Genomic DNA, 15,467 nt, shown 5'->3' on the forward strand with positions numbered 1-15,467 from the left:
GATGAAAAGAACGCCAAGTGAAAGTAATATTTACACTAGATTGGGCTGCCATGGATAACATTTTCTATTGCAGAGAGAGAGAAAGAGTTGATTTCTTCAAGTTACTCCATCGTGCTCGTCTGTCTCCCAATTGATCTGGACAAGGGAGAGGGGGCAGTGGCAGTGGGGCTTTGGTAGGAGGTGATTATGGGCTTTTAAGCAGGCTTGGGCTTATAGAAAATTTCTTTGCAAAAGATTGGGTTTATTCAGTTGGACTTTGTACTCCAGCATTGAAAACCTTTCATTAATTAACGTAACTGAATCAAACCCTTAACTAAGAGGCTTCGAATCGGCCCATAATCCTCTTTATTTGGGTCTTAGACGTTTTGTTTATAAAGCGTAGCCCATCAACCATGAAACTGATGGGCCTTCGATCCTTAAAATACAAGTATTCCATTTCAAAATTTAAAAAAAAAAAAAAATCACAGTAAATCCAAAATATTCCATTTCTCCAGCTTTCCTTTTCTGAGAGACAGCCGGCGGGAAGGCCTCCAGGCTCCAGATCGGTCAGCTTAACCTCCCCCACTTCTCAGTTTTATAGCCCTTCTCTAAAATTTTCAACTTTTTTTATAAATAAATAGTGATTATTTAGTTATTAATTTAGAGTTTCATTTTTTTTCTTTTCCTGCTCATCCAAACAATGCTGTGGGTTTCTATCTCGGGAATCGGTGTTTTCAGCTTTTATCCCATTTTTTTATTTTTCGTTAAAAATTCACATTCTGGATTTGATTTCTCGGTTTGTTTGGAATCATGCTGTTATTGATCTACTTATCAACTTTTTTCTGTTTTAATTGCTAAAGTTCAATGAATACGATGAATATCACTAGAAGCAGTTCGGAATTATGAGATTTAAGGATCAAAGATGAAGACGACTGCTATAAATTCGAAATGATTCGTAATTAATTATTGGTTATGTTTTTTTTTTTTCTCTGTAATTATACAGATATCACTAGTCAATTGAAGCTGCCGGACATTGGAATACGATGTCTATGGTTGAAGAACCATTGTATCCGATAGCTGTCCTCATAGATGAGCTAAAAAATGATGACATCCAACTTCGTTTGAACTCGATCCGTAGGCTTTCAACAATTGCACGTGCTCTTGGGGAAGACCGGACCAGGAAGGAATTAATTCCATTTTTGAGTGAAAACAATGACGATGATGATGAGGTGCTTCTTGCAATGGCTGAGGAACTGGGAGTGTTTATTCCCTATGTTGGGGGTGTTGAGCATGCCCATGTTTTGCTGCCACCTTTGGAAACCCTTTGCACTGTTGAAGAAACCTGTGTAAGGGACAAAGCTGTCGAGTCATTATGCAGAATTGGATCTCAGATGAGAGAGAATGACTTAGTTGACTGGTTTATTCCTCTAGTTAAGGTTAGACTTTTTGTTTCTTAATTTGTGATTACTTATTTTAATGCTATTTCTTCTAGTGGTAAGTGAGATTTAGCTGCTGTTTATGACAAAACTCTAAATTTTATTACTGAAATAAGTTTTAAGGATGATTAGGTGCTTAATTGAAATGCTAAAAATTATTTGGTATAGGTCTGAAATTAAGGTGCTGAATTTAGTTAAGCAAGCATTAGTAACTGAAGAGAATGAATTTTTAAAAGCCCTTCAATTTCAACTATTTGTGAAACATTGTGAATATGATGGACGATGAAATGATAATAGAAAGAAATTGTAAATAATAGTATGGTAACATGGTTTGTGATTAAAAGTTTTTAAAATGGTTCTGACTAAATGCATAAGTAAGAAGAAGGCTCTTCCATACTAAAAACTTTCATTTTGTTATTTAAGTATGCTTTCCGGTTATAATTTATTTGCATAACCAAGCATGCTTAGAAGATCAAATCTCTGAAACTGTTAATATTCAACACTTTTGTTCTCAAACACCTATCTGCAGCTAATATGGCTATTCTTCTTGTTAGAAGTTTCCTTCTATTCCCTTCCCTCCCCCTCTCTCAAGCATGTTTGCAAGCACACATGTAGAGAAAGGAAAAGAGAGTGGATATCTGTGAAAAGAAAATAAGAAAACTGTCTCATCTGATAGACTGGAGTAACTTGCATGTTTTGACATCACTTGTGTATTAAATCCTACATGAATTACGTGTAATTTGCATCTATTTCCATGTTCCATGCTAGTTCTTATACACACTACTTGCAGCCATCTTTTCTGTTTCATATTTTTTTATGTTTTATTTATTTATTTTTAAATCTTCAGAGGCTGGCTGCTGGTGAATGGTTTACTGCTCGAGTTTCAGCCTGTGGGTTGTTTCATATTGCTTATCCAAGTGCCTCCGAGATGCTGAAAACAGAATTACGGTCAATATACAGTCAATTGTGTCAAGAAGACATGCCCATGGTAAGAAGGTCTGCCGCGTCAAATCTGGGGAAATTTGCTGCGACAGTTGAATCTGCTTATTTGAAGGCTGACATCATGCAAATATTTGAGGATCTTACACAAGATGGTAATTTGAATGGTTAAGACATGCATGATCAAGGAACAGCTATGTACTTGTTAGGTTACATTATTTATCTTTCCACACATGGATATTGCATTATGTGCTTCTCGTACACTGCCGTCCCCCAACCTTCCCTCGCCTCGTCCTTCATGTTTAAAGTAAATGAATTTGTTGCCTACTCAGATATTTTGTCAAGTGTTTTTAAGCCATCTAGCTTGAGAACAAACTGATTTTGTTTTCTCTGTGGAACGTCCTTGACTAGTTTTTTATTTAATTGGAAATAGGCTGGCAGTCTAGCATGATTTGCTGTTGAAAATCTTATGTAGGGCTTCTTATCATTCTGTGTCAAAATTATTATAAGTGAGCTAAAAAATGTAGGATGTTGATTAGATGTAAACTGAAAAGGTTAGTCATCCTCCCATTGCTGCTGCAACTTGCAAGCGATTAGCGGGATATGGGCATAGGTGAGCACAACTGATAGCTTGGTAGACAAGTCCCATCAACAGACTCTTAGATTTATTATGCAGGAATTGTTGCAATGATAGGTTCCTGATAAAAATAATATTATCAGTATTTACTATTTAATTATGGTTTTTCATAATCTGAAGTAAAATCGTTAGTAGCTGAGGTGGTTTCTTTCTATTTTTATATCTTACATTCATTTGTTTATGAGTTCACTCAAGAAGCCTTTGTTAAATTTCTATATCAGATCAAGATTCAGTTCGATTATTGGTTGTTGAGGGATGTCCCACTCTTGGAAAGTTGTTGAAGCCCCAGGATTGTGTTGCACACATTCTCCCTGTAATTGTCAATTTCTCCCAGGTATATGCGTAGCTGATGTATATTTCTCCCGTTTACATATAATTTTGTGTGAAATTTACAAATTTTTCTTAGTTTTTGATAATCTTGTGAGGCATGTTTTATGGAAAAGTTAAGACTGTTTATAACCTTATGTTAATTGTTGCCATGTATTAGCATAATTTTATGTCCAGTTATTCGCACTTTTTATAGTACTAATTTAATAATTTTTGGAGGGTATCATATTCAAAGCAAACAAGCTATTGTCACATAATGTGGAGGTTGAAGTTTAGAAGTTAGCCCTCAAGTAGTGACAAGAAGACTTTATTCTGTTGCATTAGCAATATTTATCATGTAGTTATAGTGCTGATTTGATCTATTTTCATGGTTTAATAAACTTTATTTAAAAGGCTGTGGAAGTGGGAATGTTATTGAGTGTCCTGAGTATTCTGTTACATAAAAAAAATTTCTATGATGATTTCAGGCATCTTTTGTGTGAAAATAGTTTTGTTGATTCTACATGCTCTTTGATATTTGTTCTATTTCTTGTATCTAACAGGATAAATCTTGGCGTGTGCGTTATATGGTTGCAAATCAATTATATGAACTTTGTGATGCTGTGGGACCAGAGCCAACTAGGTATTTATTTATTGCAAAGCCTCTGGTAAAATATGCTGATGCTATATAGGTGGACTTTGCCCCTGTACCAAAACAAGGATGTAACCATATGTATCACTATCTTACACGGTTACATGATCAATGGTTTAGAGGATTCTTTTTGTGTTTTGGCCAGTAATTATGATTCTTTATGTTATTTCTCTTGATTATTCGTCAATGAACTGAAGGTGGTTTTTGTTTGTGGCTTTTAATATGTTGATCATGTTTTAAGGACTGACTTGGTGCCTGCATATGTGTGGTTACTTCGTGATAATGAGGCTGAGGTTCGCATAGCAGCTGCTGGAAAAGTAACTAAATTTTGTCGAATTTTGAGTCCTGAACTTGCAATCCTACAAATTCTTCCTTGTGTTAAGGTACAGATGTTTATGATAAGAAGCTATAAATCCTCTATGAAATTTCCTGTCAGAAAAGAAACTGCTGTTTGTTCCATGTTATGATATTGGCCATCATCTCATTTCAATGCATTGCAAACACCTTTTACAGGAACTGTCATCAGATTCTTCCCAACACGTCCGCTCAGCTTTGGCTTCAGTTATAATGGGAATGGCTCCAGTCCTTGGAAAGGTAAAGACATAAAATAATTCTTCGATGAGAATGTACTGAAGAAAATTTCCGGGTTTGTTTTTTGCTGGTAATGTAGGACAAAGGAATACAAGCTTGAAATGATTCATTTTACAAAATGCAAGCAATATAATTTTTCTCCTAGAAAGTGGGTTTGGGCTGATATATATATATATATATATTTGTTATTTTAACTAATATAAGGTCTTTTTTATAATTGATTTTACAAAATGCTAGCAATATAGCTGTGGTTATTTTAACTGATTTCTCAATGTTCTTGCTCGATGTATCAAGATACTGGTTAAAATTGCTTTTACGGGATTATTGAACTTCATTTGATGGTCCTGACAGGATGCAACTATTGAGCAGCTTCTTCCAATATTTCTTTCGCTCTTGAAGGATGAATTTCCTGATGTGCGCCTCAACATAATCAGCAAGCTTGATCAAGTGAATCAGGTTTGTTACAATTAAAAGCTTCACCACTGTTTTCTTTGTGCCGAGCTTTTGCTTGAGATTGCAACTTTTATCAGACATACAAAAACAGTTGAAGCAGAATGGCACCATAGTCACAGAAGTGGCTATTAATAATGAATAGATTCAAGATTTAATCGCAGCTTGTTATTTGGTGTAGATGCTGTTAGTGCCTTCTGCTATAAGTCTATAACCATTATATTGATGTACTGCATTCTCTCAAGCAGCTTTCAAGTTTTTTTAAAGCAACTCTTTCTGACAGGTTATTGGAATTGATCTATTGTCCCAATCCTTATTGCCAGCCATCGTTGAGCTTGCAGAGGATAGACATTGGAGGGTTCGGCTTGCAATAATTGAATATATACCATTATTGGCAAGTCAGTTAGGTGTTGGGTTTTTTGATGATAAACTTGGTGCCCTTTGCATGCAATGGTTGCAAGATAAGGTTTGTCTTTGTAGCATGTGTAATAGCTAAAAGTTTAATGCACTTGTTGCTTTTATGTATTATTTCATTGCATACAAATGTTTACTATGCATTTTGCCATATTCATCTACTCTTAATCTTTTTATCATTTAGTTTCATGTTTTAATTATCTTTTTATCATTTAGTTTCATGTTTTAATTAATATCCTTAGAACTTATATGTATATCTAATGTTTCTCTCCTAAGTAGACTGATGTTTTCAGGGATTATGCATTGATTAAAGATCCAAGATGAGATTTTCTGATTATATTACTATCAAAGGCTTCAATATGGGATAAGAAATTTTAAATTTTCAAATATTTAAACACTAGGATTCCTGATAATGTTGAATAGTCTGTGCAATATTCTTTCCTTCCTAAATTCTGTCTAGTTTGATGATACACGAGTTCAAGAAAAGTGCATGAAATGCATACACGTCTTATGTTGCTTAGTTCCATATTTTCTGTAATGATTTCCAGAAGTAATGCTCTTGGCATGTAATTATTACTATTATGTGGAAGGCTGTAATCAGCATTTCAAGTCTTGTATATCGAAAGGGGAACATGTGTTAGGGCAGCCAGAAAGGGAAGGGACTATATTGCTGTCGAGGACAGATTAACATATAAACTGAAAAGTCTTTTTTTTTTTTAAATATATGAAGGCTTTACTCATCGTATTTTTAAAATTTATTTAATAATTGCAAACAATGATATGATTTCTAATAGCACTATTTTGTATGGGTATTATTACAGGTTTACTCTATTCGAGATGCAGCTGCTAACAATTTAAAGCGACTTGCTGAAGAATTTGGCCCAGATTGGGCAATGCAGCACATTATTCCACAGGTCTGTCCAATAATTTTGACAATTGATCTTCACCAAAATAAGAGTAAACTACAAGAAGAAAAACCATGTTACTTTTACAGTTTTACTGCTGAAAGCAAATAGGAGACTGTTTTCCAAAATATAAACAGATACCTGTGCTAGTCCTTCAGGCTTTACTTGGTTTTATGGGAATACTGATTGGCTATAACAATTCAAGCGCCACATGATTTTTTCAGGAACACCCTGCTACGCCCGTACTGATTTTTTTTTTTTTTTGGGCTTTTAGCTGTTCACTTGTGCACTTAGATTTAGTGAGAAACGATTTGATAACTTCCCTGTGGATTTTTGAATAGTTTTTCATTCTTTGGCTTGCTAATAATTCCACTGCATAGACCTTTACTTTAAGTATTTATTGTACCCTGTAATTTACTTTTTATTCAGTTTACAGTATTCTTTAACGTGGAAGTTTGGATGTTATCTGAGCAGGTATTAGAGATGGTTAACAATTCAAACTATTTGTATCGGATGACCATTCTTCGTGCCATTTCTCTTCTTGCTCCTGTTATGGGCTTAGAAATAACATGTTCTAAACTGTTGCCAGTCGTCATCAATGCATCAAAAGACAGGTTTGCGGGCAAAATCAATATGGTGTAGTATTCAGATAGAGTGGTCTCTAATTGATCGAATGCATTTTGCTTTCTGCAGGGTCCCAAACATTAAGTTTAATGTGGCAAAGGTTTTGCTGTCCCTGGTTCCTATCGTTGATCAATCTGTTAGTATTTCAATTTTGAACAAACTTTCTCACCTTTTTCCTTGCTTTTGATTCCATCTCTTTCTTTTGTAATTGGTTTGTTGGCCTACCTATTGTTGTAATAGGTGGTGGAGAAGACAATACGTCCTTGCTTGGTTGAGCTCGGTGAGGACCCAGATGTGGATGTCCGCTATTTTGCTAATGAAGGACTTCAGTCAATCCATCATGTCATGATTTCGAGCTAGGCCACACCTGTTCCTAGGATTCACTGCCGAAACCTTCCCAATCGTCAAAGATCACTTTGCTGGAGATGCTTTGCTTTTGCTCGTTAGGTTGGTTGTCTTTTGTAATTTGTAATGCTCTGTAGCTTTCTTGTTTCTTGTGGGCTATGGCTGATATGTAGACAAGCCATATTTGGCTACTGAAAATGTGTTCAAGCTTGAGAGACATATCCCTAATTAATCTTTGAAATATGTGATTTTTTTGTGTTTATATTTGATTAAACTTTATATTTAGATCTTAAAAGAAAATCATGCCCCTGCCCCTGGCTGAGGAATTTTTGCAAAGCTACATTATGCCCTGCAATACAAAGAATGCTGGTTACCATTAATGTTTTATTAATTTTAATTTGAGTTAATGTTGGTTAATATTAATCACAAGATCTGTGATCATTTTTCTGGGTTGATCGTTTGTGAGATTCATAAATTTAGCCAAAAAAATATAATAATATAGAAAGATAGAGGGTACTGCTGTATAAAAATGTAAAAAAGTATTTTTTATTAGTAATTAGATCGATATAAAATATAATTTGTATCAGGATAAGACTTTTATAAAACACAAAAATTTAAATTGTGCGAGTATAGAGATTAATTGTATAATTTAATAAATAATTTTATTTATTTAAGTTTTTACGTTAGAAAAATCAACATTTGCATTATTGAGTTTACGATCATATCAATATTTTTAAAGATAAAAAATTAACAAAATTAATTATTGAATTAAAGTTACTGAATTGAAATAATATAATAACTAGATTTATGGTCATGTCAATATTTTTAATGATAAAAAATTAATAAAATTAATAATTGAATTAAGATTATCAAATTAAAATAATATAATAATTAAATTTGTATAAATTATAGTACATGTATTAAAATTTAAATTTTAACAAAATATATACTGTCAAAATTTTTTTTTTGACAGAATATAAGACCTCTCTCATAATTTGATGTAAGATAAACGGTACTACTTTCTCTAAGGTGTAGAAGAGTTAGAACCAGGGAAAAAGTTGAGTGTCCTGAGTCTGAATACTAGATCTCTTCCAGAAACCAACGTAAGACGAGCTTGTTTTTGAAACTACTGATATAGGGAGAGAAAATAATGAACGGTAAAAGAACGAAAAAGAAGAGGGATATTGAGCATGGTCATTTTTCGCATGAAACAGATAGTACAATAATCTATTATGCAAATCATATTCCATTCAAATATAAAACTAATTTGGTCAGCCAAATAATCCCATGCAATTATTTTTGGCCATTCATTTTTTAATACATAATTTAATTCCTTCTTTCTTTTTAATTTTATTTTTCGAGAAAATAGAAGAAAAATTCAGATAGAAAATATTATAGTTATTATCTCTCCATATATCCAATCCACTCGAAACCCATTTAGATCACCATCTGAGTCCTTGGCGGCACCATCACGGGTGAAGTTTGTTGTTTATTCAGATTTCCATGGTGTCCTGTTTGCAAAAAAAAAAGGGGGGGGGGGGGGGGGGGCGTCATGCATGCCAAATTACACAACTAGCTAGTGCAATATGCTTATATAAAAATATAATAAACTTTGAGAAACAGAATTTTATATCAATAATGATAATAAGAATCCTGGTGAAGTGTTTGATACCTCGGGTAATAATTATGAGGATGAATATTAGAAGGAACACTCACCGTTGGTTGGATCTTCCATGCAATCAAAGAGGTCGGTGGTCCAAGTGCCAGTGGGATTAACGACTTTGATTGGTGTGGAAGGCATTGGCAGACTTTGCACGGCCATTCCAGTGGCTACATTGCTTTGAAATGAGCCATTAGAGGGAATAGTACTAGTGACGCCTTGATTTTGTGGCAGCATCGTCGTTGGACTGCTTATTTGGTGTGGTGGAACCTGTACAACATTAACATTATCTTGAAGCTACGGATAAATGATGCCTTGCTGTGGCTGTGGCTGTGGCGAGTAAGAATAATAGGCAGGCGCTTGAGCCTGGGGCTGAGGCTGAGGAGAAGGATATGGGACCCGGGAATCGTATTCCGTCTGTATTCTTCCCATTTTCATCTTTGTTCGGCTTAGGCTTACATCTCTTTCTGTTTCTTGCAGTGTAAATTATAGTAGACAGATACAGTTGAGTGCCTGGCTTGGTTGACTAAGGGCACCAAAAGCTTTAACCAAATTGTGATCAACTTGGTTCATTTAGTTGACTTGTAATGACAAAATGTAATGCCCTGGCTTATTAGCTAGCTAGTATGATTGGTTAGGGGAATCAAGTTAATTATACTAATAATTTTGCACCAACCATCGAAAGATTTGAGCGATAGGCCAGGAATTGGCTTTATTTGATAAGCAGAGGCCGGATTGACTTTATGAGGGCCATTTCATTTAAGCGAAGCTAAATTTGGAAATTTAAGATAATAAAAACATGCAATTAGCCTATTTATCAACTGGTTATTATAAGCAGTGCCATTAGTTCCCTTAGGTTCTTGATGACAACTTATTAACACTTAAGTGAAGCTGGAGAAAGGTATAAAGATCATTTTGATGCTAAAACTAGTATGCTTTGTATTTTTTCATTCATATATAAATGGATAATATCAATCTAAAATTTCAAATTCAATATCTTTTGAATTGACCACCGAAACAACCAATTTAAATTATGAAGGAAATGCTTTTCAAGTTATTCGTCCTTTCCCATCATAGTTGTGTATTGCACGATTTTTCCGTTAATTGATCCATTATTCATTCTGCTGTGCATCGGCCACAAGACAAGGAATTGCTGACCAATTGGGCCAATATTATAAATGCTTTTACCTTTTTTAATGCAAAAACTTCAACTGTTTTGAGAGTCATCTAATTGAAAATGTCAATGGAATAACAGTACTGTACAATAAGTTCTAAAAACCTTCTACAAAAAAATTTAGGCTTTAGAGCAAACGTCTGGGTCCTACTATGTATATATCTATTCATCAGTGAATAGCAGAATGTAATTTATCTGACATTATATTGTCATGTTGATTATGGAACAGAACCAGCTAGACACAACTTTTGAGAACCAGAGTGACAATGATCAATGATTTTAACAAACCAGCCCCCCCCCCCCCCCCCCCCCCATGCCAAGGACTGAAATTTGCACATCAATAATAGAGAGACTTGAATCCTTCAAACAATGGAAAGTGAAAACCCAAATTTCCTTACCAGAGATGTCAAAAAAGATAATACTATAATAAAAAAATCATGTGCCTTGAGTGAAGTTTCTCTGAGTACTACAATGACACGAAAACAATGAATGACTGCAATATATTTATCGTCTGTTCTTTCATGGTTGAAGTCAATGACCTATAAAGAAGGCCTTTAATTTGCCAAAGGCCACGTTGGAGGATAACCCTTGGCCCTTTCAACATTAATAATGGCCCCAAATATTTATTGATATGAAATTGGGTTCCATCGGCGTTTCTGATTGAAACTCATAGTTCTGAGTTGAGGAATTTTCCAGGAATCTACTGTTTATTTTGCTTCATGAATCATCTTAGTTTCCATATCAACTTTCAACCCTTAATTATTTATCAGAATTTGAAAACTGTACTTGTTCAAAGGAATAGCAGGGTGAATGGTCAATCATACTTGGGAAAAAACAAAATAATTTGAAGTTTCGATGAAAATTCGAACCTGAAACGCGCTAGAGGGAAACCTGATATAGTATAAATGTGTGAGAAGTGAGAAACAATGCCATAGCTCCAACACATTAACCTCCCTTACCTTGTACTTCATCTACACCCTTGTTTCAAGCTCCCAGGACAATTTATTTGTTATGCATCCCAAAAATCCCGAAGCAGTTGATCCCAAATTTCCTGAAACCCAATGGACGACTGGTCTCTATGATTGTTGCGACGACCCCTCTAATAGTAATTGCAGCTGAAAAGCTTTTATTTAAAACAAACTTTATTCATATTTAAATTTGTTGTTTCTTATTGCTTTTAATTTTTCTGTCTTCTTTTTACTTATGAAAAGAAGTCAATTTTCTTGAAGGCTTAACCACCTGTTTCTGTCCATGCGTCACTTCGGGCGGATAGCTGAGATAATTGATAGAGGGGATAGATGTAAACTCTTGTCAACTTTATCTCCATATGCCATGATTTTTTTTTTTTTTGAAGTACGTACCATATGATATGATTAATTGCAGAAACAGTTGAAATTGGATGCCAACAATATATATTTAAATTATATAAACCTGACAATTAAGGGAGGGAAAGGGCTCATTTTAGGGTAAAATTCTTACGTTGCATGATTGCAGCATGTGGACTATCGGGCCTGGTCTACTATGCTCTGGGCTCCATCCATTGCGGATGGCTCTATGGCGGTATATACCGAACCAAACTACGACAACTCTTTTCACTTCCGGAAGCTCCGTATGCCTATGGAGATAGGTTTGTTCATTCCTGTTGCTGTGTTTGCTCTCTCTCTCAAGAGTACAGGGAGCTCAAGAACCACGGCGCCGATCCCTCCATAGGTAATTTATCTAATATATATCCTGTGTCTTAGCTTAGTGATTAACAATAGTAAAAGGAAGAGCATATAATCTGATGAATTAACAATAATTAGCTAGGAGGAGTAAGGATAAATTAATGGAATCTTCATTAATTGAAATCCAATATCCAGACCATTAAAATCGGCCCCTGCATGTCATAAATATAAAATTTACTTGCTTAATTAACAAATGGTGATTGATTAATTACTGAAGGTTGGCAAGCTAATTTTGACAAGTGGAAAAGGGAGGGACTTAAACCACCAATAACTGCATCAGTAATGGGCCGTTAATGACTTGGTCGCTCTTCAACTACAGAAACGATCGATGCTTCGTCTTCATTCTTTTTCTTTGCTGTTAAATTTTAAAATATGCTTGTTTATTTATCTTGTATTGTTAATTCTAGTCGTTTGCTTCTTTTGTTCACAGTTGCTTTAAAAGATTATAGTACTTCATTTGTGGTCTTGCTATTTCAAATTGCTGTCTAACTCTTTTATTGTTTAAATAATAATATAAATTCATTTATTATTGTTTAAATGATAGCTTGATGAAAATAGAAACATCCAAGGATGTTATCCACCCTTCACTTTGGAAGCTACTTATATATGGATCTACTAATTAATGTTGCATGTGGGGTGATGCAAATTCCTCGCGTGACCTGAGGATCTCTAAGATTTATTAATTCTATTGCTTATAGCTAGCCTAATTAAAAATCACTTGAGAAGCCTTTAATCCAAAATTAACTACATATTGAATACCCCAACCTGATCAATCACACTTCCATTTCAAGCTTATGCATCCGCCAAATTATGGAATTTAGGTTCCTATGTCTCGTCGTTATGCAAAAATAATCCTAAACTTCTTCCCTGAGATTTCAGCCATCTATGATCCCAATCACAAATCCTTTAAATTTCAACACCAAAGTCTAATAAGGAGGAGGCTTTCCTCAAAAGGGTATGAGGATCGAGTTTCCAAACATCATTTGAATGTGAGATTTTGAGTTAATTCATGCAATCAGTCATAATTGGAGCATAGGAACAAGGGAGATGAAAATTGAAATATCTCAAACCGTGATTTTGAGGGTGAATTAAGGAAAAGTTATAAATATTATTATTGTTGTTCATCATAATTACCCTCTTCATTTCCAATTGACCTGCATATGCAAAATGCAAAGATTCCACTATTTTTCAACCTTTAGTTTTTATTTTAGTAAGTAATTAAATTGCCTTTTGCTTGATCTATGGTCTTTCTCGTTTGTAACAATTGTAATCAGTCTCTCTGATACAATAAATTTCTCCCTATTCCTGCCTCTAACCCAAACAAAAATCTAGATAAACAGCTATATATATATATATATATATATTCAATTTCTAGCTATCCTTCAAGACAACGAAGCATACATTAAGGGGAATTTCCGTTATTACAAAGCTTATAACAATTAAGAGACAAAAAATTCAGCCAATTGCCATTATAATTAGAAAGCTTATAGTAAAATCTATCACTTAAACATGCGTCTCTCCTTATTACAAGGGCCACATTTACGCCATAAACTAGGTAAATTGTCCCTTCAAAATTTCCTATAATCCAGGGCCACCATATACCGATGGAACTGTTTTGACCGATCAAGGCACTCATTTTTTTTTTTCTTTTAGATGTATATTTAGAGAGGTAAAAGGGGTTTTTCTTCAACTAATTGGCTGCAGATTTGTCCTTTTGTTAAAGCATGTTCTGTTTACACTTTACAATGTATATATCTCCAGTCGCATCAATATTGTTGGTGAGAAGAAAAACACTACTTCAATGGAATCAATTGCTCAATTTCTTGAGTAAACCATATTTAGCCTCATTGATCACAGTTTTAAAACCAGGCAAAACTGAGATCCAAAAAACCCAGAGTTTTGAATGGAAGAAAACACTGACATAATAATGCATTGAGAATTGTTTTTATTTTGAAGAAAGTCATTATTGTTTTACCTATTTATGCTATTGTTTTTTCGAGCAGAAAGCTGCAATGTTTCTTCCTAAAACCGGAACTGCAATTGCAATTCCAGTGTTCAGTCCAGACCCTGAAACTTCTTCGTATCAAGCATACATGAAGCCGTTGCCAGAAGGACTGTGGACAACCAGTATTTGCGAGTGTTACGAGGATCTTTCTAATTGTAATTGCTTCCATTCAATCTCTTTATCCTTTTTCTTTGTAGTAGCCTTTTTTTTTTTTCTTTCAGTAATGCATTAGTGTTGTATTTAATCTGTCTTGTTGAAGGTGTATTTACCTGCTTTTGTCCATGCATCACCATGGGACGAAATTCTGAGATCATCAATAGAGGAGAAATATGTAAGCAAACTCTTGCGAGAATTTATTGGAATTTTCAAGATCAATATATATCAAAGGTCATAACGTTATGAATTTTATGTTACCATTACAATTAATTAACACAGTTGGAATTGAAATTGTTGATACAACATCTAATATTGCAATGATTTTTCCTTATAAGTTGCATGAGCAGCGTGCAGATCGGCAAGCCTCCTTCACCTTGCAACGGGGGTTGTGCTTTTCGGGTGGATATTTGGGTCGAAAAACCGTACAAACTTGAGGCAACACTTCTCATTACCAGAGTCACCATTACCCGATTGGTGCACTCACCTCTTGTGCATGTGGTGCGCTCTTTGTCAAGAACACAGGGAACTCTTAACTCGTGGAGCTGATCCAACCTTAGGTAAATCATATCATCTGCCCTGAATATTTCCCAACCCAAAGTTTTTATTATCCCAAAATTCATGACGTTAACTAATTGTGATAAGTTTGGAATTGATCGTGTGTTTGAAGGTTGGGAGGGCAATTTGGCCAAGTGGAATAAGGATGGAGTGACTCCCCCGATTGTAGTACCACGCATGGTGCGCTAGCCCAAAATTCCTGTGCTACCTGCTTGTATAATTAGTATAGGCCTCAAAATCACTTTTTTTTTTTTGTATAATATTCTCATCTTATAATTAATCTTCTGGTTTTGTAAATTTTATTTCATCAAATTTATCCTATTATAAAATTAAGTAGACCTTTACACTTTATTAGATATACCCAACACGTGCGCTTTTATTTTTTGTTCGCTTTTTATGTTATACCAAACACGTATTTTTGTTCTCCTTTCAGCTATATATTGGTTCATTTTTGGTACGTAGCAGCTAAGGTAAACCTTGCCTTTTTTTTTTTTTTTTTTTTAACGAAGAAGTCCTAATTTATTTTTGAGTCGAGTTAAAGAAAACGTGGATAAACATAAGAGTATCACATTATCCTCATTTTTTTTAGAAAAAGAGGACAAAAAATGTAAGACGTCCAAATAAAAAAAATGGATCAATACCGTATTTAAGAGATGGGTGAATGAACTAATTTGGTTTCAAGATGATATTGACCATATTTCTTAAAAAAAAAAGGAAGATATTTTTATTAGTTATTTCAATTCCCACGCTTGTATCCTAAAATGATACATGGAATATGCACCAAATACCATTAATTCTTCAACACAAATTTATCATCCTTTACTTATTTATTTGTTGGTAATTGGTATTATCACGTCGACTTGCTTTTACATGCATCGTAATTGACATTTATGTTCAAAAAATAGAAAAAAAAAT

General features: G+C 34.4%; 2 protein-coding genes across 2 annotated transcripts; both read left to right on the forward strand.

Moving 5' to 3' along the window:
• The first annotated feature begins 421 nt into the window (after positions 1-421).
• LOC111287262 (uncharacterized) lies at positions 422-7,540 on the forward strand. Its single transcript, XM_022877669.2, has 13 exons — positions 422-545; positions 983-1,415; positions 2,263-2,509; positions 3,213-3,325; positions 3,861-3,940; positions 4,191-4,332; positions 4,463-4,543; positions 4,892-4,996; positions 5,274-5,456; positions 6,226-6,318; positions 6,784-6,923; positions 7,003-7,069; positions 7,174-7,540. Exons 2-13 carry the CDS (start codon positions 1,023-1,025, stop codon positions 7,291-7,293), a joined length of 1,764 nt encoding a protein of 587 aa, XP_022733404.1. The 5' UTR covers positions 422-545; positions 983-1,022; the 3' UTR covers positions 7,294-7,540.
• A 6,014-nt stretch (positions 7,541-13,554) lies between these two features.
• On the forward strand, positions 13,555-14,860 carry LOC111289079 (PLAC8 family protein). Its single transcript, XM_022879935.2, has 4 exons — positions 13,555-13,996; positions 14,101-14,172; positions 14,345-14,554; positions 14,665-14,860. The coding sequence occupies exons 1-4, from the start codon at positions 13,849-13,851 to the stop codon at positions 14,739-14,741; spliced, it is 507 nt and encodes a 168-aa protein (XP_022735670.2). The 5' UTR covers positions 13,555-13,848; the 3' UTR covers positions 14,742-14,860.
• Positions 14,861-15,467: the final 607 nt, after the last annotated feature.

This window comes from Durio zibethinus, chromosome 4 (assembly GCF_047325235.1).
Source record: "Durio zibethinus cultivar Kanyao isolate XHJ-2024 chromosome 4, ASM4732523v1, whole genome shotgun sequence".
Taxonomy (NCBI): Eukaryota; Viridiplantae; Streptophyta; class Magnoliopsida; order Malvales; family Malvaceae; genus Durio; species Durio zibethinus.

Excerpts from the sequence above, each read along its gene's own strand:
- LOC111287262 (XM_022877669.2), top strand. The coding sequence starts at position 1,023 with ATGTCTATGGTTGAAGAACCATTGTATCCGATAGCTGTCCTCATAGAT. Across the intron at positions 3,941-4,190 it reads GTGGGACCAGAGCCAACTAG|GACTGACTTGGTGCCTGCAT; the intron begins GTATTTATTTAT and ends TCATGTTTTAAG. Across the intron at positions 6,319-6,783 it reads TGCAGCACATTATTCCACAG|GTATTAGAGATGGTTAACAA; the intron begins GTCTGTCCAATA and ends TTATCTGAGCAG.
- LOC111289079 (XM_022879935.2), top strand. The coding sequence starts at position 13,849 with ATGTTTCTTCCTAAAACCGGAACTGCAATTGCAATTCCAGTGTTCAGT. Across the intron at positions 14,173-14,344 it reads CATCAATAGAGGAGAAATAT|CGTGCAGATCGGCAAGCCTC; the intron begins GTAAGCAAACTC and ends TTGCATGAGCAG. Across the intron at positions 14,555-14,664 it reads TGGAGCTGATCCAACCTTAG|GTTGGGAGGGCAATTTGGCC; the intron begins GTAAATCATATC and ends GTGTGTTTGAAG.